Source organism: Cuculus canorus, chromosome 6 (assembly GCF_017976375.1).
Source record: "Cuculus canorus isolate bCucCan1 chromosome 6, bCucCan1.pri, whole genome shotgun sequence".
Classification (NCBI taxonomy): Eukaryota; Metazoa; Chordata; class Aves; order Cuculiformes; family Cuculidae; genus Cuculus; species Cuculus canorus.
Window position 1 is genome coordinate 1,859,802 of NC_071406.1, and position 19,683 is coordinate 1,879,484.

The 19,683-nt window shown below is 43.5% G+C and overlaps 1 protein-coding gene across 1 annotated transcript in view; it reads left to right on the top strand.

Moving 5' to 3' along the window:
- Positions 1-19,683, top strand: part of NEB (nebulin) — a 120,974-nt gene that overhangs the window by 34,190 nt on the left and 67,101 nt on the right. The window contains 29 exon segments of the mRNA XM_054069942.1: positions 259-366; positions 745-1,056; positions 1,216-1,419; positions 1,764-1,868; positions 1,970-2,077; positions 3,227-3,538; positions 4,479-4,682; positions 5,027-5,131; positions 5,233-5,340; positions 5,980-6,291; positions 6,452-6,655; positions 6,993-7,097; positions 7,199-7,306; positions 8,697-9,008; positions 9,679-9,882; positions 10,226-10,330; positions 10,424-10,531; positions 11,449-11,760; positions 12,171-12,374; positions 13,054-13,158; positions 13,863-13,970; positions 14,530-14,841; positions 15,252-15,455; positions 15,717-15,821; positions 16,326-16,433; positions 17,347-17,658; positions 18,071-18,274; positions 19,207-19,311; positions 19,488-19,595. Coding sequence (XP_053925917.1) covers positions 259-366; positions 745-1,056; positions 1,216-1,419; positions 1,764-1,868; positions 1,970-2,077; positions 3,227-3,538; positions 4,479-4,682; positions 5,027-5,131; positions 5,233-5,340; positions 5,980-6,291; positions 6,452-6,655; positions 6,993-7,097; positions 7,199-7,306; positions 8,697-9,008; positions 9,679-9,882; positions 10,226-10,330; positions 10,424-10,531; positions 11,449-11,760; positions 12,171-12,374; positions 13,054-13,158; positions 13,863-13,970; positions 14,530-14,841; positions 15,252-15,455; positions 15,717-15,821; positions 16,326-16,433; positions 17,347-17,658; positions 18,071-18,274; positions 19,207-19,311; positions 19,488-19,595 — 5,211 coding nt within the window.

A 19,683-nucleotide genomic window follows, 5' to 3' on the forward strand; every position in this document is an offset into this window, starting at 1 on the left:
CAGATTAATATGTTAAGTAAAAAAAGATTTGGATCTCAAATGAGTTGATCTGAAAACATAGCAATTTTAAAATATTTTATATAGTTAGTTACGAAACATACATTATCAAAAACAAGTTATGGAATTCAATTTAATGAATGAAACTGTTTTTGGAATCTCATACTTTATTATTAATAATCATAAGAGGAAAGTTGTAGTATTAAAAAACTCCCTAGAGAGCGTTATTTGCAATAATTATTTTCAATCCTTCTCCAACAGAAACATTACAAGTTAGGATATGAAGAGCTGAAGAGAAAAGGCTATGATCTTCCTGTTGATGCCATACCCCTCAAGGCAGCAAAGGCATCAAGAGACATAGCTAGTGAGGTGAGTTTAACGGAGTAAAATGTAACAGTGGGCCATGGAGCTGGAACGCACTTTCGATAGTGATATTTTTTAATTGAAAGGAGGAGAGGTCTCAAATTTTAACAATCTTATATTGCTGTCCTCCACGGAGTTTGTCATTCTTAATTTTGCAAAGTTAATTAAATTAAGTGCAATCATCTCCAATGACGTAGTCTACAACTATTAAAAAAAACAGTTAATATCTTCTGAATATGCAGTAAAAACATCAAACATCATGGAAAAAATACAGACACAAACACAAAATTTTAAATATGAAAGTTTAGCGACTATATTAACATCAGAAAAATTTATATTAGAGCTTGAAAAGAGGTGATAACTTTGGTTTCTGCCTTCAATTAGTACAAGTACAAAACAGCGTACCGCAAGCAGCTTGGCCACCACATTGGAGCTCGTAACATCGAGGATGATCCAAAGATGATGTGGTCGATGCACGTAGCCAAGATCCAGAGTGACAGGGAGTACAAGAAGGCCTTTGAGAAGTCAAAGACACACTTCAGTAGCCCTGTGGACATGCTGGGAATCGTGTTGGCCAAGAAATGTCAAGAGTTGGTCAGTGATGTTGATTACAAACACCCTCTGCATCGGTGGACATGTTTGCCTGACCAGAATGATGTTGTACAAGCGCGGAAAGTGTACGACCTTCAGAGTGATGTAAGTTCATCTTTCCTGGCTGTCTGAAAACCAAAAGTCTCTCTTGTGGCTGGTGATTGAACCAGAGGAATGTGTGTTGGTGGGCAGTGCTTCCCATTGTGGAGGAGTAACTGCATGGAGTAAGGAGGCTTCTGAATTGCTTTGTGTCCTTCCTCTCAGAATGTGTACAAGTCCGACCTGCTGTGGCTGAGGGGCATTGGCTGGTCCCCGAGCGGTTCTCTGGACGATGAGAAGAACAAGAGGGCGAGCCAAATCCTGAGTGACAAGAAGTATCGTCAGCACCCGGACACCATCAGATTCACGAGCCTCCCTGACTCGATGCCGATGGTTCTGGCAAAGCACAACTCGGAGATTATGAACCAGGTGAGATTGCCTTGTGCTTGCAGCCAGCAGAAAAGAAACACCTTCATTTCCCAGGACTTTGGTCTCTCTCCTTCGAGTCCTTGGGTTTTGCAAGGGAGGATGTTGCACGCTCTTGTGTCAGGGACTTGTGTTCCTTGTTTTGGATCAGTTTTTGTTTAATGTGGTATGAGCAGTGATCGGGTGGAGTGTGGGAAGAAAAGGGTGAAGGTTAGAAAGTTTTGGTTCAAGGAAATTTGTTCTTGAGTGAGCGCGAAGGAGAGGCCTCTGGCTTCAGTTTGTTGAGCTGGTTTGTGCTTTGAGTTTGCTGTTCTGATGTCCTTTGCTGTTGCTGTTGTGTTTCACAGCGCTCATACACAGCGGCCTGGGAGAAAGACAAAACCAGCGTTCACATTATGCCGGATACACCTGGTATTTTGCTGGCCCAGCAGAACAAAGTGAACTTCAGTGAGGTGGGTGTTGGAGCTGGGGTGCAGTGTCCATCCGTGGCGAGTGGTGGCCGGGGCAGAAGCGTTGCTTGAGGGCTTGAGGGGAATGTTTGTTTTCCTTTCAGAAACTGTACAAGCTTGCGATGGAGGAGGAGAAGAAGAAGGGCTACGACATGCGGGCAGACGCCATTCCTATCAAGTCTGCTAAAGCTTCCCGAGATATTGCCAGTGATGTAAGTACACAGCAGCCCTTGTCGGCCCCTTCTGTTGGCGTGTTTCCGGGTGCTGGCAGCTGAAGCACAAGGTTTTCTACAGTAGCTGCCTTGAGTTAACCCACCTTTGAGCTGTCACTGCCTTTCAGCTGCTCTGTAAACGTGTGGTTTCTGGAGGGTCTGTCTGTAGGTATCCATGCTTGTTATGTGTGTGTGTTGTTGTAATGGAGAGAGGAACAATGGGAATGCTGTGTAGGACATAATCCAAAGCAGTGTCCCTCCTGGGCCTATGGGAGCATCTCCAAATGCAACAGACTTGACATTTCAGGTGGTGTGCTGCCTTCAGTGCCACCAGCCTGCACTGCCCTCATTCTTCAGCTGCACAGGACTTTAGGAAAGAAAACACAAACAAGCTTTGTGTTATTCTCAGGGTATTTATCCTTTCTGTCTGGACTGGGGCAGGTCAAGACACTGCCGGCCAGTCATCACTGTGCCCTAGAACACCTTTTCAGGACTCAGCTCTGCAGGACCAGAATTTGTTCTCTTATAAGAGATTCTTTAGTTCATGTTTGTTCCATCACTGCAAGGAGATGAGTTCAACTTCTCCTTGGTCTTCCTTGACATTTCAGTAAGAGGCAAGGGAAAACGTGTTGTGTTGCCCTGTGTCACTTTCTATGCACAGCAGCTGTAGACCTGCAGCTGAGGATACACATGGGGCTGGGGGAATCGGAATCCTGCTCACTGCACTGGAGAGCCTGGTGCAGTGCAGCGTGTCTGTGTGGGTGAGCACAGGAAGGTCTGTGCAGGCTGAGGCCCTGGTTCCCTGCTGGATCAGTCTGACTGTGTTCCCTCAGCTTTACATCCCAGCAGCAGTGGGAATGCTCAGCCTGTGTGGAGACTCTGTCTGCTGGCATGCATCTCTCCTGGTTCCTGAGCCACCTTGGTTGGAGTTGCTGTCTGGGCCTCCGTGTGCTTCCTATGAGCCAGTGTAGTGCGGGGTGGGGTGGAAGTGTAGGACACAATGAGGATGTGCTACACTTGGAGGCTTCTTCACGTGGTGACCATGCCAGGCTCCTGTAGCAAAGCACTTGTTCCCAAGCACTGCTATGAAATAGTGTCAGAAGGGAGAAAAGCTGGTCAGAAACTCACTGAGCTTGTTTCTCCCTGCAGTACAAGTACAAGGAAGGCTACCGCAAGCAGCTTGGCCACCACATCGGAGCCCGTAACATTGAGGATGATCCAAAGATGATGTGGTCGATGCACGTAGCCAAAATCCAGAGTGACAGGGAGTACAAGAAAGCCTTTGAGAAGTCAAAGACACACTTCAGTAGCCCGGTGGACATGCTGGGAATCGTGTTGGCCAAGAAATGTCAAGAGTTGGTCAGTGATGTTGATTACAAACACCCTCTGCATCGGTGGACGTGTTTGCCCGACCAGAATGATGTTGTACAAGCGCGGAAAGTGTACGACCTTCAGAGTGACGTAAGTTCATCTTTCCTGGCTGTCTGAAAACCGAAAGTCTCTCTTGTGTTCTGTTCCCTTGTTTAAGGAGGTGCAGGTGGGGTCATGAGTCTGGGCTGGTTCTGTGAGACTGAGACTGTGTTGTGACTGTGGTAGTTTGCTGAATATTATAGTTATTGAATTGTGTTTGGTTGGGTGGAATCTGAAAGTTCGTCCTGTTCCAATCTCCTTACCATTGTCAAGGACACCTTCCACTGTATGAGGTTGCTCAAAGCCCCATCCAACCTGTCCTCGGAATCTTCCAGGTAGGGGACATCCACAGCATCCATGAGAAACCTGTTCTGGTGTCTAACCACTCGCACAGTAAAATTTCTTCCTAAGAGCTAATATAAATTCTCTTTCATTTGGAAACTACTGCCCCTGTGCTTGTATTGAAAATAACTTTTGTCCTGAATAGCCAAAGATTAAATTTGTGTGAGGTTAAACTTTATGGTGACAGAAGAGCCCTGTCTTGCCTCGAACGTTTTGTGGATTGGATTGTGGACAGAGTTCTGTATGGCAATGGACGGGCAGTGGAGTCAGATCTTTAATTTGGGAGGACCAGCAGTGGGCAAAGGCAAGCCTTGTGTGTAGTGGGGAAGGGTATGAAGAACATTGGATAATGAGGTCTAAGGCTCCTCCCGTGACTCTGGCAGCTGCAGACTACCAAATGGGGCAGGTCTTTCTTGGGGGGATAGAAGAAAACGGTGGAGCAGGACATTGTGGATTGCTTGTCTCCTGATGGTGCTGTTGTAGAGTTGGGGAGTGCGAGTGCAGAGAGCTGAGCTTAACGGGAGGCCCTGCGTGGCTGCTGCTGGGTTGACCCAGAGGAATTTGTCATGATGGGCAGCGCTTCCCATTGTGGAGGAGTAACTGCATGGAGTAAGGAGGCTTCTGAATTGCTTTGTGTCCTTCCTCTCAGAATGTGTACAAGTCCGACCTGCTGTGGCTGAGGGGCATTGGCTGGTCCCCGAGCGGTTCTCTGGACGATGAGAAGAACAAGAGGGCGAGCCAAATCCTGAGTGACAAGAAGTATCGTCAGCACCCGGACACCATCAGATTCACGAGCCTCCCTGATTCGATGCAAATGGTTCTGGCAAAGCACAACTCGGAGATTATGAACCAGGTGAGATTGCCTTGTGCTTGCAGCCAGCAGAAAAGAAACACCTTCATTTCCCAGGACTTTTGGTCTCTCTCCTTCGAGTTCTTGGGTTTTGCAAGGGGGGATATTGCACACCCTTGTGTCAGGGACTTGTGTTCCTTGTTTTGGATTAGTTTTTGTTTAGTGTGGTATGAGCAGTGATCGGGTGGAGTGTGGGAAGAAAAGGGTGAAGGTTAGAAAGTTTTGGTTCAAGGAAATTTGTTCTTGAGTGAGCGCGAAGGAGAGGCCTCTGGCTTCAGTTTGTTGAGCTGGTTTGTGCTTTGAGTTTGCTGTTCTGATGTCCTTTGCCTTTGCTGTTGTGTTTCCAGCGCTCGTACACAGCGGCCTGGGAGAAAGACAAAACCAGCGTTCACATTATGCCGGATACACCTGGTATTTTGCTGGCCCAGCAGAACAAAGTGAACTTCAGTGAGGTGGGTATTGGAGCTGGAGTGCAGTGTCCATCCGTGGCGAGTGGTGGCCGGGGCAGAAGCGTTGCTTGAGGGCTTGAGGGGAATGTTTGTTTTCCTTTCAGAAACTGTACAAGCTTGCGATGGAGGAGGAGAAGAAGAAGGGCTACGACATGCGGGCAGATGCCATTCCTATCAAGTCTGCTAAAGCTTCCCGAGATATCGCCAGTGATGTAAGTACATGGCAGCCCTTGTCGGCCCCTTCTGTCGGCGTGTTTCCGGGTGCTGGCAGGTGAAGCACAAGGTTTTCTACAGTAGCTGCCTTGAGTTAACCCACCTTTGAGCTGTCACTGTCTTTCAGCTGCTCTGTAGACGTATGGTTTCTGGAGGGTCTGCCTGTGGGTGTCCATGTTTGGTATATGTGTGCAATGCTGGGAGGAGATATGTAAGATGGTGTGGAGAGAAGAACTGTAGAAGTAGGATGATGGACATAATGGAAAGCAGTGTCCCTGCTAGGCTTGTGGCAGCATCTCCTAATGGAACAGATGGGGTTTCTGAGGTGGTGTGCTGCCCTCAGTGCCACCAGCCTGCACTGCCCTCATGCTGCAGCTGCACTGCTGAGCTGAAATTCAGCAAAGAAAGCATGAAGCACTTTTTTGTTATGCCTGAGGAATTTATCCTTTCTGTCTGGACTGGGGCGGATCGAGACACTGCAGGCCAAGCGTTGCTGTGCCCTACAACAGCTTTTCAAAGCCAGCTCTGCAGGAGCAGAATTTACACTGTTGCCCCTTGTTGCTTCCCAGTAGTACAGTCCGTAGGCCTGTAGGGAGAAAAGCTGGTCAGAAACTTATTGAGCTTGTTTCTCCCTGCAGTACAAGTACAAGGAAGGCTACCGTAAGCAGCTTGGCCACCACATCGGAGCCCGTAACATTGAGGATGATCCAAAGATGATGTGGTCGATGCACGTAGCCAAGATCCAGAGTGACAGGGAGTACAAGAAGGCCTTTGAGAAGTCAAAGACACACTTCAGTAGCCCGGTGGACATGCTGGGAATCGTGTTGGCCAAGAAATGTCAAGAGTTGGTCAGTGATGTTGATTACAAACACCCTCTGCATCGGTGGACATGTTTGCCCGACCAGAATGATGTTGTACAAGCGCGGAAAGTGTACGATCTTCAGAGTGACGTAAGTTCATCTTTCCTGGCTCTCTGAAAACCAAAAGTCTCTCTTGTGGCTGGTGATTGAAGCAGACGAATGTGTGTTGGTGGGCAGCGCTTCCCTCCGTAGGAGGAGTAACTGCGTGGAGTAAGGAGGCTTCTGAATTGCTTTGTGTCCTTCCTCTCAGAATGTGTACAAGTCCGACCTGCTGTGGCTGAGGGGCATTGGCTGGTCCCCGAGCGGTTCTCTGGACGATGAGAAGAACAAGAGGGCGAGCCAAATCCTGAGTGACAAGAAGTATCGTCAGCACCCGGACACCATCAGATTCACGAGCCTCCCTGACTCGATGCCGATGGTTCTGGCAAAGCACAACTCGGAGATTATGAACCAGGTGAGATTGCCTTGTGCTTGCAGCCAGCAGAAAAGAAACACCTTCCTTTCCCAGGACTTTGATCTCTCTCCTTCGAGTCCTTGGTTCTTGCAAGGGAGGATGTTGCACGCTCTTGTGTCAGGGACTTGTGTTCCTTGTTTTGGATCAGTTTTTGTTTAGTGTGGTATGAGCAGTGATCGCGTGGAGTGTGGGAAGAAAAGGGTGAAGGTTAGAAAGTTTTGGTTCAAGGAAATTTGTTCTTGAGTGAGCGCGAAGGAGAGGCCTCTGGCTTCAGTTTGTTGAGCTGATTTGTGCTTTGAGTTTGCTGTTCTGATGTCCTTTGCTGTTGTGTTTCCAGCGCTCGTACACAGCGGCCTGGGAGAAGGACAAAACCAGCGTTCACATTATGCCGGATACACCTGGTATTTTGCTGGCCCAGCAGAACAAAGTGAACTTCAGTGAGGTGGGTATTGGAGCTGGGGTGCAGTGTCCATCCGTGGCGAGTGGTGGCCGGGGCAGAAGCGTTGCTTGAGGGCTTGAGGGGAATGTTTGTTTTCCTTTCAGAAACTGTACAAGCTTGCGATGGAGGAGGAGAAGAAGAAGGGCTACGACATGCGGGCAGATGCCATTCCTATCAAGTCTGCTAAAGCTTCCCGAGATATTGCCAGTGATGTAAGTACACGGCTGGCCTTGGGTGCACAATTTCCTCAGTCTTACTTGACCTTTCAGAGAGAGGTGGGTTAAAAAGTTGTAGCATCTTAGTATTGTCTGGTCTCAAAGGGACCTCAAAGATCATGCAGTTCTACCCTTCCTGCCACTGGCAGGGACACTTTCCAGTAGACCAGGTTGTGCAAAGTCCCACCCGACGTGGCCTTGAACACTTCCAGGGGTGGGGCAGCCACAGGTTATCTGAGCAACTTCCTCTAGGGTCTCACCACACTCATAGTAAAGAATGTCTTCCTGTTACCTAATCTAAATCTACCCCCTTTCTTTTCAAACATTTTAACCTTTGTCCTATCCCAGCCTTGCCTGATCAAGAGCCCCTCCCCAGCTTTCCCAGAGTGCCTTTCAGTACTGGAAGGCTGCTATTATGTTTTCCCAGAGCCTTCTCTTCTCCAGACTGAATAACCCTGCTCTTTCAGACTTTCCTTATTGGGGAAGTGCTTCAGCTCCCTGGTCATCTTCATGGCCTACTCTGGACTTGTTTGAGTAGGTCCATGTGTTTCTCATGCTGGGGGCACCAGAACTGAACATAGTGCTCCATGTGGGATCTCATGAGAGTGGAACCAAGTAGTTTCCTAGACTGCTTGCAGTTTGCTGTGCCCCTTTTTCAACAGATGCCCAGGTGAGTGAAGTCCCTTGTCAGGGTCAGGGCCTGCAAATATGATGCTTCCTGCAGTTAAAAAAAAAATTCTTCCTTGAAGTTCTCACCTTGATTAGCTGGCCGGTAGCAGACAGCAATCACAATTTTTCTTTTGTTCGCTTGGTCTCTAACTTTTACCTGTAGAGTCTTGACATGTGCATTGGTGAAAAAGTGTTGTGTTGCACTTTGTCCCTTCCAAGGCTTTGTGGCTGCAGACTTGCAGCTGAGGACACATGGGGCTGGGAGAAATAGACTCCTGTGCACTGTGCGGGAGAGCCTGGTGCAGTGCAGTGTCCTAACTGCTGTGGGAGGTGTGGGTGAGCCCAAGAAGGTCTGTCTGCTGGAGCAGTCCCATGGTTTTCTCCATGCTTTGCATCCCTGCTGCTGAGCTGGGCTCTCAATGGGGATGCTTAAGCTGTTTGGAGACCCTGTCTGCTAGCTTGCATCTCTCCTGGTTCCTGAGCCAGCTGAGTTGGAGCTGGAGGCTGGTCTGGGCCTCCACGTGCCTCCTATGAGCCAGCGTAGGTGTGGGGTGGATGTGTAGGACACAATGAGGATGTGCTACACTTGGAGGCTTCTTCACGTGGTGACCATGCCAGGCTCCTATAGCAAAGCACTTGTTCCCAAGCACTGCTATGAAATAGTGTCAGAAGGGAGAAAAGCTGGTCAGAAACTTACTGAGCTTGTTTCTCCCTGCAGTACAAGTACAAGGAAGGCTACCGCAAGCAGCTTGGCCACCACATCGGAGCCCGTAACATTGAGGATGATCCAAAGATGATGTGGTCGATGCACGTAGCCAAGATCCAGAGTGACAGGGAGTATAAGAAAGCCTTTGAGAAGTCAAAGACACACTTCAGTAGCCCGGTGGACATGCTGGGAATCGTGTTGGCCAAGAAATGTCAAGAATTGGTCAGTGATGTTGATTACAAACACCCTCTGCATCGGTGGACGTGTTTGCCCGACCAGAATGATGTTGTACAAGCGCGGAAAGTATATGACCTTCAGAGTGACGTAAGTTCATCTTTCCTGGCTGTCTGAAAACCGAAAGTCTCCCTTTCTGTTTCTCTCCTGTTCTGTTCCTTTGTTGAAGGAGGTGCAGGTGGGGATCATAAGTCTGGGCTGGTTTTGTGGGAATGAGACTATGGTGTGGCCATGCAGCCTTGCTGAGACTTGGTGTCATGATTAGGCTTGGATGAAGTTTGCATGGGGTCATTCACAGAAGAGCCCTGTCATGCCTTCAGCATTTTGTGGATGGGGTTGTGTCCGACCGCCAGAGTTCTGTAGGTCCGATGAAGGGCAGTGGAGTAAAATGTTGTCCTTGGGAGTCGAAAAAGGCAAGCCATGTGTGCAGTGGGGAATGGTACAGAGAGTATTAGGTGATGAGGTCTAATGTTCCTCCCATGGCTCTGCCAGTTGAAGATTGCCAGATGGGGAAGGTGTCTTCTGTGAAGACGAAAAAGATGGTGCGGGAGAGCTTTGTGGATTGCTTGTCTCCCTCTTGTGCTGTTATAGACATTGGGAGAGTGTGAGTGCAGAGAGCTGAGCTTAACGGGAGGCCCTGCGTGGCTGCTGGTGGGTTGACCCAGAGGAATTTGTCATGATGGGCAGCGCTTCCCTCCGTAGGAGGAGTAACTGCGTGGAGTAAGGAGGCTTCTGAATTGCTTTGTGTCCTTCCTCTCAGAATGTGTACAAGTCCGACCTGCTGTGGCTGAGGGGCATTGGCTGGTCCCCGAGCGGTTCTCTGGACGATGAGAAGAACAAGAGGGCGAGCCAAATCCTGAGTGACAAGAAGTATCGTCAGCACCCGGACACCATCAGATTCACGAGCCTCCCTGACTCGATGCCGATGGTTCTGGCAAAGCACAACTCAGAGATTATGAACCAGGTGAGATTGCCTTGTGCTTGCAGCCAGCAGAAAAGAAACACCTTCCTTTCCCAGGACTTTGGTCTCTCTCCTTCGAGTCCTTGGTTCTTGCAAGGGGGGATGTTGCACGCTCTTGTGTCAGGGACTTGTGTTCCTTGTTTTGGATCAGTTTTTGTTTAGTGTGGTATGAGCAGTGATCGGGTGGAGTGTGGGAAGAAAAGGGTGAAGCTTATAAAGTTTTGGGTTAAGGAAATTTGTTCTTGAGTGAGCGCGAAGGAGAGGCCTCTGGCTTCAGTTTGTTGAGCTGGTTTGTGCTTTGAGTTTGCTGTTCTGATGTCCTTTGCTGTTGCTGTTGTGTTTCCAGCGCTCGTACACAGCGGCCTGGGAGAAAGACAAAACCAGTGTTCACATTATGCCGGATACACCTGGTATTTTGCTGGCCCAGCAGAACAAAGTGAACTTCAGTGAGGTGGGTGTTGGAGCTGGGGTGCAGTGTCCATCCGTGGCGAGTGGTGGCCGGGGCAGAAGCATTTCTTGAGGGGAATGTTTGTTTTCCTTTCAGAAACTGTACAAGCTTGCGATGGAGGAGGAGAAGAAGAAGGGCTACGACATGCGGGCAGACGCCATTCCTATCAAGTCTGCTAAAGCTTCCCGAGATATTGCCAGTGATGTAAGTACACGGCAGCCCTTGTCGGCCCCTTCTGTCGGCGTGTTTCCGGGTGCTGGCAGCTGAAGCACAAGGTTTTCTTCAGTAGCTGCCTTGAGTTAACCCACCTTTGAGCTGTCACTGCCTTTCAGCTGCTCTGTAAACATGTGGTTTCTGGAGGGCCTGCCTGTAGGTGTCCATGCTTGGTATGGGTGTGTGGTGCTGGGAGAGGATTTGTAAATGGTGTGGAGAGAAGAACAAAGGAAGCAGAGTGATGGGCATAATCCAGAGCTGTGTCCCTGCTGCACAAGTGGCAACATTTCCTAATGCAACAGACTTGACACTTCAGGTGGTGTGCTGCCCTCAGTGCCACCAGCCTGCACTGCCCTCATGCTGCAGCCGCACACGTGACCTGGACTTTAGGAAAGAAACACAGAACAAGTCTTTCTGTAAAGATATTATTAGGTCTGTAAAGATATTATTATTGGAATGAATAAATTCATTCCAAATTTGTATTAAGTTTCTCTGTTTAAACTTCTCGGTCTGTTCTATGCTCTTCCATTTAACTCCTGAATATTTTTAATAGAAGCTTGTTTGGCTTGCATGTTTTAAGTAACCCAACTGATTCTTAATGTAAATATTTACTGAAGTTCAGGCCTTTCATATCGCTGCTGTAATTTGGAGACTCTTTTTACCCTCGATTACTTAGTAGTAGCTCTGAATATGTAGGCCAGGGAATGTCTTCAGATATATCGAGGTCATATCAGGCAGACAATGAATCCTTTTGTAGCTGTACACTGCAGTTCATCAGCTGAATAGTTTTTTCATTCTAAAGTGTCTGCAGTTTCAGATGCTGAGTTGTCTGGAGGTTGTGCCATAGGGGCCTCTCGGGCCACAAGGAAAGTCAACTGAAACTCATTGAATGGTTTTTTTGCCTATAGTACAAGTACAAGGAAGGCTATCGCAAGCAGCTTGGCCATCACATCGGAGCCCGTAACATAGAGGATGATCCAAAGATGATGTGGTCGATGCACGTAGCCAAGATCCAGAGTGACAGGGAGTACAAGAAAGCCTTTGAGAAGTCAAAGACACACTTCAGTAGCCCAGTGGACATGCTGGGAATCGTGTTGGCCAAGAAATGTCAAGGGCTGGTCAGCGATGTTGATTACCGCCACTACCTGCATCAGTGGATCTGCCTGCCAGACCAGAATGATGTTATCCATGCTAAGAAAGCCTATGACCTACAGAGTGATGTAAGCTCTCTTTGTTTTAATTCTTGGTGAGGAATCTGTTTGATATTTTACATAGGGAAACCAGACCATCATGTTCCAGTGTGGTAGAACCAGATGTTCAAGACCTGTTTTTACTTTTATGGCTACTTGAAACTCAAATCTCCAATACAATATGTTAACTAATGGATAGCTGAATTAAATTCTGTTATTCCAAAATATGGGCTGCTTATCGTATACCATTCTGTGAAACTGGGATAGTTGTTTCACTCTTATTGGGGTTGAAATGCAATTATTTTTTCTAAGATTTTTCTTTGGGGTTTTGAATTTATTTGGATTAAAATTTAATAGTGAGATTACGTAACTGTTAGAAGATGCACCATGTAAATGACATCAGTGTTATTAGAATAACCTATGTTTGTATTTTCTAATAGAACTACTACAAGTCGGACCTTGAATGGTTGCGGGGCATTGGTTGGGTCCCAATTGGTTCCTTGGATGTTGAAAAAGCCAAGAAGGCAGGGGAGATCTTGAGTGATAAAATATACCGTCAGCCTCCGGACACAATCAAGTTTACCAGTGTCACTGATTCTCTTGCGATGGTCTTAGCCAAGCAGAATGCAGAGACGATGAATAAGGTGAGTCTTGATTTGGTTGGGTAAGGTGTCAGCAATGTCTACCTTAACCCTGGCGACAGGACTAGTACAGATGGGTGAGATTTCAGCACAGTGAGGCTTTAAGGGTCTAAGTTACATTCTTGGTAATCAATGGGTAACTTGCCAATTTAATGACCTCTTCCAAGTTACAAAGTTAAATTGGAATTACTAGTTGTGAAGCCTTCCATATACTCTGCTGTATAACTAGTAATGTGTTAGCTAACTTTCATCTAATTTTTAATATAGCAATTTGTCTAATAAATCTAAAATTTTATGAAGTTTATATTGTAAAATAGTAACTAATAAGCTATTTGTTTTAGGGCAGTCTTTGAAATATCCATATTTTAAGCAAGTTAGCATAGTACTGAAATGAAAGAGTTTTTCTGAGTCTGTGGCACTGATCTCAATCTCATTTATGTCAATAAGTACATTCTCTCTTTCAGACAAGCCTTGCTTTTAGAGTTTAGATCTCTGTGTGTCTAATTGCTTAACGTGACATTAAGTATGTAGAGGAGTGGATATAAAATCTCAATGCTGCATGTAAGGAATAAGGACTTCTTAGAATTCAGTTGGAGTACAAATCTGTAATTCTTATGCTTTAGGAGATCTTCAGGTAGTCACCGTATTGTTCCCCCTTTAACATAATTTGTTTCTCCTGCAGCGTTTATATACAGAGGCTTGGGATAAAGACAAGACACAAATCCACATAATGCCTGACACACCTGAAATCACGCTGGCAAAACAGAACATGCAAAACTACAGTGTGGTGAGTGTGTTAGCTCTCCAGATGTCACTGCTCTGTTTCACGACTGGATCATCAGTGTTCTGTAAAACCTATATAGATAGTACCATCAATATCTTTAAGTAACCTCCTATATATATCCTCTAAATTGTGGCTTTAAAAACATCTTTGACGTATTTTTCAAGTGGTGTGTTCTTACATCAGTGAGCACTACCAAAAAGAAATTGCTTGAGAAGTTGTGCCTCTCCAGTGAATTGTGGGGAGCCATTTCTGCCAGTGTGCATGCTGTTGGGAAGGCACAAAGTTGATTCTGACATCAGAAATACCAAAAAGGCAATTCCCAGCACAAATACGAAGAGCAGTGATCTCAGTGTTCAGTGTTAGTTTAGTCACATAAATTCATGTCTGTAAGGGAGGGAACTTTAAAAAGCAAGTTTTAGTCCAGTTGCATAGAAGAAGAGTTTGTCTTTAAAATTTTAGTCAATGCTATATTATTTAAAGTATTGTAAGAAAGAAATCGTTAGCTAATGTATTTAGCAAAGATCTTCTTTGATGGAAATTGTATCAGGCACTGATTTGGGACTTTGAATTAAGAAAGTTTGATAAAGCTGACTTAGAATAACTCTGAATGCATCTTAATAAGTCTATTCCACTTACAAGCAGTTTGTTTTGTACAGAATTTAACACATGAAACTTACATGAATCCCATTGTTTGCTTCTTCACCTAGAAACTCTACAAACAGGCCATGGAAGAAGATAAAAAGAAAGGCTATGATATGAGAAGTGATGCTATCCCCATCCAAGCTGCCAAAGCATCCAGGCAAATCGCCAGTGATGTAAGAAACTTATTGTTTCTTTGTGTGGTGATATCTGATCTCTGCAACCTGAATGTTATCAGCTGGATTCTGCAGATGTCATTTCAGTTAAACTGTTCTTATATAATAGATTTGAAGCAAATTAATGTAAACATTTAAAGACTGAATTGTAAAAATTAAATGTTGAGAAATTATAAGGTAGATCAATATAATGCTGCTATCATGTTGATTTTATAGCTTGTAAACCTGTATCTTTAATTAAATCTTAGCGGTATGTATATTATATTTAATAAGGATTAAATATGTTTAATAAGGAGAGGATTATTTCTCACTAATGATAGTGAAGAGTGTTTTTTCAAAAAAACTTACTTAAAACCCCCTCTATTTAGAGTTCTAACTCAGATCTCAAAAATGTAACGTTAGAATCTATGTCGTCAGCCCTAGAATTGCTTTGACAATTTGGGTTCTTTGAACTACAGGTTATAGAGAAATTTGGAGAGTTTATTATTAGAAATATTTGATATGAGTAACTGATATTTAGAGGTGGTATAGAAATATAATGTTTTGATTTATATTTCAGTACAAGTACAAGGAAGGCTATCGCAAGCAGCTTGGCCACCACATCGGAGCCCGTAACATAGAGGATGATCCAAAGATGATGTGGTCAATGCATGTAGCCAAGATCCAGAGTGACAGAGAGTACAAGAAAGACTTTGAGAAGACAAAGACACACTTCAGTAGCCCAGTGGACATGCTGGGAATCGTGTTGGCCAAGAAATGTCAAGGGCTGGTCAGCGATGTTGATTACCGCCACTACCTGCATCAGTGGATCTGCCTGCCAGACCAGAATGATGTTATCCATGCTAAGAAAGCCTATGACCTACAGAGTGATGTAAGCTCTCTTTGTTTTAATTCTTGGTGAGGAATCTGTTTGATATTTTACATAGGGAAACCAGACCATCATGTTCCAGTGTGGTAGAACCAGATGTTCAAGACCTGTTTTTACTTTTATGGCTACTTGAAACTCAAATCTCCAATACAATATGTTAACTAATGGATAGCTGAATTAAATTCTGTTATTCCAAAATATGGGCTGCTTATCGTATACCATTCTGTGAAACTGGGATAGTTGTTTCACTCTTATTGGGGTTGAAATGCAATTATTTTTTCTAAGATTTTTCTTTGGGGTTTTGAATTTATTTGGATTAAAATTTAATAGTGAGATTACGTAACTGTTAGAAGATGCACCATGTAAATGACATCAGTGTTATTAGAATAACCTATGTTTGTATTTTCTAATAGAACTACTACAAGTCGGACCTTGAATGGTTGCGGGGCATTGGTTGGGTCCCAATTGGTTCCTTGGATGTTGAAAAAGCCAAGAAGGCAGGGGAGATCTTGAGTGATAAAATATACCGTCAGCCTCCGGACACAATCAAGTTTACCAGTGTCACTGATTCTCTTGCGATGGTCTTAGCCAAGCAGAATGCAGAGACGATGAATAAGGTGAGTCTTGATTTGGTTGGGTAAGGCATTCTCTTCACCTAAACCCTGGTGACAGGACTAGAAATATGACCACAAGTAATGCTGATGTTCAGAGATGAGGTATTTTCAATGGTGTGGTATCTCTACCTGAATAAATACATAATTGTTTATCCATGCTGTATTTCCTATCATTTTACCTGGTATGCTCTATGTTTTACTTGATTAATGAGCTATTAACTTGGTTTTGAGTCACTATCAATCTCTTTTTGTATTCTTTCTTAGCGTTTATACACTGAAGCATGGAATAAAGATAAGACCATGGTTCATGTCATGCCTGACACACCAGAAATCCTGCTAGCTAAACAAAACCAATTAAACTACAGTCATGTGAGTAAAAACGAATAGTTGAGACAATTAAAGAATTTCTGACGAGTACAGTTTTGTCATCTCTAACTTTAATTAATATTATTATATTTTTGAATTGTTTAGTTTCACAAATTGCCTGCTCCACTGCTAAAGTCAGAGTTGTTCTTTCACTAGAATTTACATCCCGGGTATCTAATTAGGATTTTAAAATGTATTATCTGCCATAAATGAGAAATTGTTTCTATAGCAAGTTAGAGGAGGAAATAATTTAACTTCTAAAATATTCCTTTCTTTGCCTTTCCCAAATAATTTCCAGTTTCCAAGTATCTACAATACAGTTACAAGATCTTCGAAAACTGCATTTTTTTTTTTTATTTTCTGGAGAAGATGAGCTGTGTTCAGATATTTAAGTTGTCTGAACATGCACGATATCGTTAAAGGGGTCAATTTATTTTATTGCACAGGTGTGCTTAACTGAAGTGTAATTTTGTTTTCAAAACAAAAACATGAATATTTCTTTCATAGAAAATGTACAAACTGGCTTTGGAGGAGTCGAAGAAGAAGGGTCACGATTTGCGTTTTGATGCCATTCCCATTCAAGCTGCCAAAGCATCCAGAGAGATTGCCAGTGATGTAAGCAGCTTTCTTATCATGTCTGTATGGATTTGGTGGTGCAAAAAAATTGGAACGTTTGCTTCATTGTTTGTTAATGTAATACCTTAAGTTTATAGAGCTCATAATACTGAAATCTAGTGATTCTACTGTGTGCCTTTAGCACATGAAAGGAATGGAGAGCCAGTAGTTTTATGCATGACGTGTATATCACAGTAATTAAATACATAGAAATAATGCTTATATATACCCCCTGCAATCATTCCAGGATATTCAAGTAGAAAGATCAATAAGGTGCATGAGGCAGTCAAATTGATTTCTTATTCAAAGTAGGAAATACTTTAAAATCTATCCCAAAATAGACCTATTAATAAATCTGTTCTAAAAGTTCTAAATTGTTGTCTTTTCCTGAGCAAAAAATATTTCTGTTGAAGTGTCATATTGAAATTCAAGATGCCTGAATACAAAAACAATATGATGACTGTGACAGGTTTTACCTCTGGGATGAGAAAACATCAGTAAGAGAGAGAGGATAACAGTTTTTTATGTTCCTCGCTTTTCTATCAAGTTTAATATTTAAACTGTTAGTATTAAGACCAACTCAAGCTATTTTCATCAAGGTGTTTTCTAATAAGCTTTTAAAATAGGTAATCTTTACGTATTAATCTTAATATTAAAACCCGGTGGAATATCAAACTTGCCAATAAATAGGTGACATTAAATGTTTAATTAATTAAGAGTGTGGTGTGTTACATAAAAAAATAGCGATAATGATATCTGTAATAAAAATCCTCTTTATGGGAAAATTAATAAAAGAGTAGAAAGAACTAAATAATATTTGCTCTAGATAAAATATTGCTGATTACATTAAACTGTGTGATTTATTTATTAATTTGTAAATGTAACATATAAATATGAGTGTTCTTTATTTCAGTACAAGTACAAGGAAGGCTACCGCAAGCAGCTTGGCCACCACATCGGAGCCCGTAACATAGAGGATGATCCAAAGATGATGTGGTCGATGCACGTAGCCAAGATCCAGAGTGACAGGGAGTATAAGAAAGCCTTTGAGAAGTCAAAGACACACTTCAGTAGCCCAGTGGACATGCTGGGAATCGTGTTGGCCAAGAAATGTCAAGGGCTGGTCAGCGATGTTGATTACCGCCACTATCTGCATCAGTGGATCTGCCTGCCAGACCAGAATGATGTTATCCATGCTAAGAAAGCCTATGACCTACAGAGTGATGTGAGTACATCGTTGTATTTCTAATACATCGTTAAATATACTGGGTCTGGTACAATATAAATTTTTAAAGATACAGATTATGCCTTAGTTGCTTACACCAGATGTGTTGATAGAGGCAAAATATTTAATATTCTGTCATCATTTATGTTTAATCCTGTTTTCTCAATCCTCAGATTGAGGTGTAAATTGTGTTTAACTATTTTTTGGAAGTTCTTCAATAGCTCTATTTCTTCTGTTATTAAATAATTGTTTTACTAAATCTTACATAATAAAAATTGTTTTCAAAATCCTGTCCTGCTTCTATGCAGAGATCTATGCAGTTGTTGATATAGACTAGGATATGCTTTTTAATAATCATTTTAATATTTGATTACATTCAATCACTTATATAATGAACTTTTAACTTTTTCAGGCTGTTTACAAATCAGACCTGGAATGGCTACGAGGCATCGGATGGGTTCCTATTGGTTCCCTGGAAGTTGAGAAGGCTAAGAAAGCTGGAGAAATCCTGAGTGAAAGGAAGTATCGTCAACCAGCAGACCAAATTAAATTTACTAGTGTGACTGATTCTTTGGCCATGGTCTTGGCCAAGCAAAATGCTGAGATAATGAACAAGGTGAGATTTGTGTGGGGCTTGTTTCTCAAAATCACTGGTATTTAATAGCTAAAAACTTGTTTATGAGAAAAAAACATTCCAAGGTTGTAGGGTATGTCCAGGGGTGGTGGTTCCATGACTGTGCCATAAGACAGGGTGTAGCAGAATGTTGAGGCTTTTCCTCTAGTAATGTGTTGATTGAATGTCATCCTGCGTGTTGAACAAGTTATGAGGAAATAGCTTATGTTCTCTGGAAGGGAAGCTTTATCTCAGACTTGGAGGGTGACAGTCACAAAGAACCTACTCCTTCTGTTTAATAAGAAACATCAATCAAGTAGCTAGTGCAGATACAGTAAAATAATGAATATAGTTCCTGTCCTAGAGCAACCCTAAATCAATCAATCACTCTGCCAGCGTAGCCTGAGAAGGACAAAGTTTCCTCCATGAGCTGTTCAATGAGAAGCTTTGCTACCTCAGGGTATTTAAAGCGTCCCTGAACCACCCCTTGCAATTTGGAACACGCTTTCTTTGGACAAATGTAAGTTAGGTTATGTACGTATCATAGAATGTCCTTGAGTTGGAAGGGACCCACAGGGATCATCGAGTCCAACTCCTGTCCCTGCACAGGACAACCCTAACATTCACAGCATGTGTCTGAGAGTGTTGCCCAAATGCTTCTGGACTATTGTTACATTTGGTTCTGTGACCGATTCCCTGGGGAGCTGTTCCAGTGCTTCACCACCCTCTGGGTGAACATTGATAAAGTCCAGCCTTAAGCCTCCCCTGGCACATCGTCCTGCCGTTCTCTCAGGTCGTAGATTATTGTGTTCTGCTTCAGGATTACTTTTCTTTTATATAATGGATATATTTTTGGTGACTTCCAAATTTTCAGTCTTTCCATCATGGAACACAACAAGAAACTTCTTAAAGGGATGTGTTTTCCTCTCTCCTAGCGTTTATACACAGAAGCCTGGGATGCAGACAAAACGTCAATTCATGTCATGCCTGACACACCGACGATCTTGCTAGCGAAGGCCAACGCAGCTAATGTCAGCCATGTAAGGACATTTGAATATGTACTAAAGTAATGGGAATTCAGAAATTATGGTCGTTTCTTTGACCATAAAGATCTTATAAAATATACATTAGTGTTTATTTCAAGAAAAAAAGGTAAAAGGTGGAAGTACCATTTTCCAGAATATTGAGAAGCCATTTTCTGTCTTTTTTTCTGTAGAAACTTTATACGCAAGCCTGGGAAGACGCCAAAAAGAAGGGATATGACATGAGAGCTGATGCAATTCCAATTCGAAGTGCAAAGGCATCAAGAGAGATTGCGAGTGATGTATGTTCTTCCTTTACACTAGTTTTTGGTTAGCTTGAGAAACAAAAATGGAATAATAAGCTATGTGCAACATAAAGAAAATGGTCTA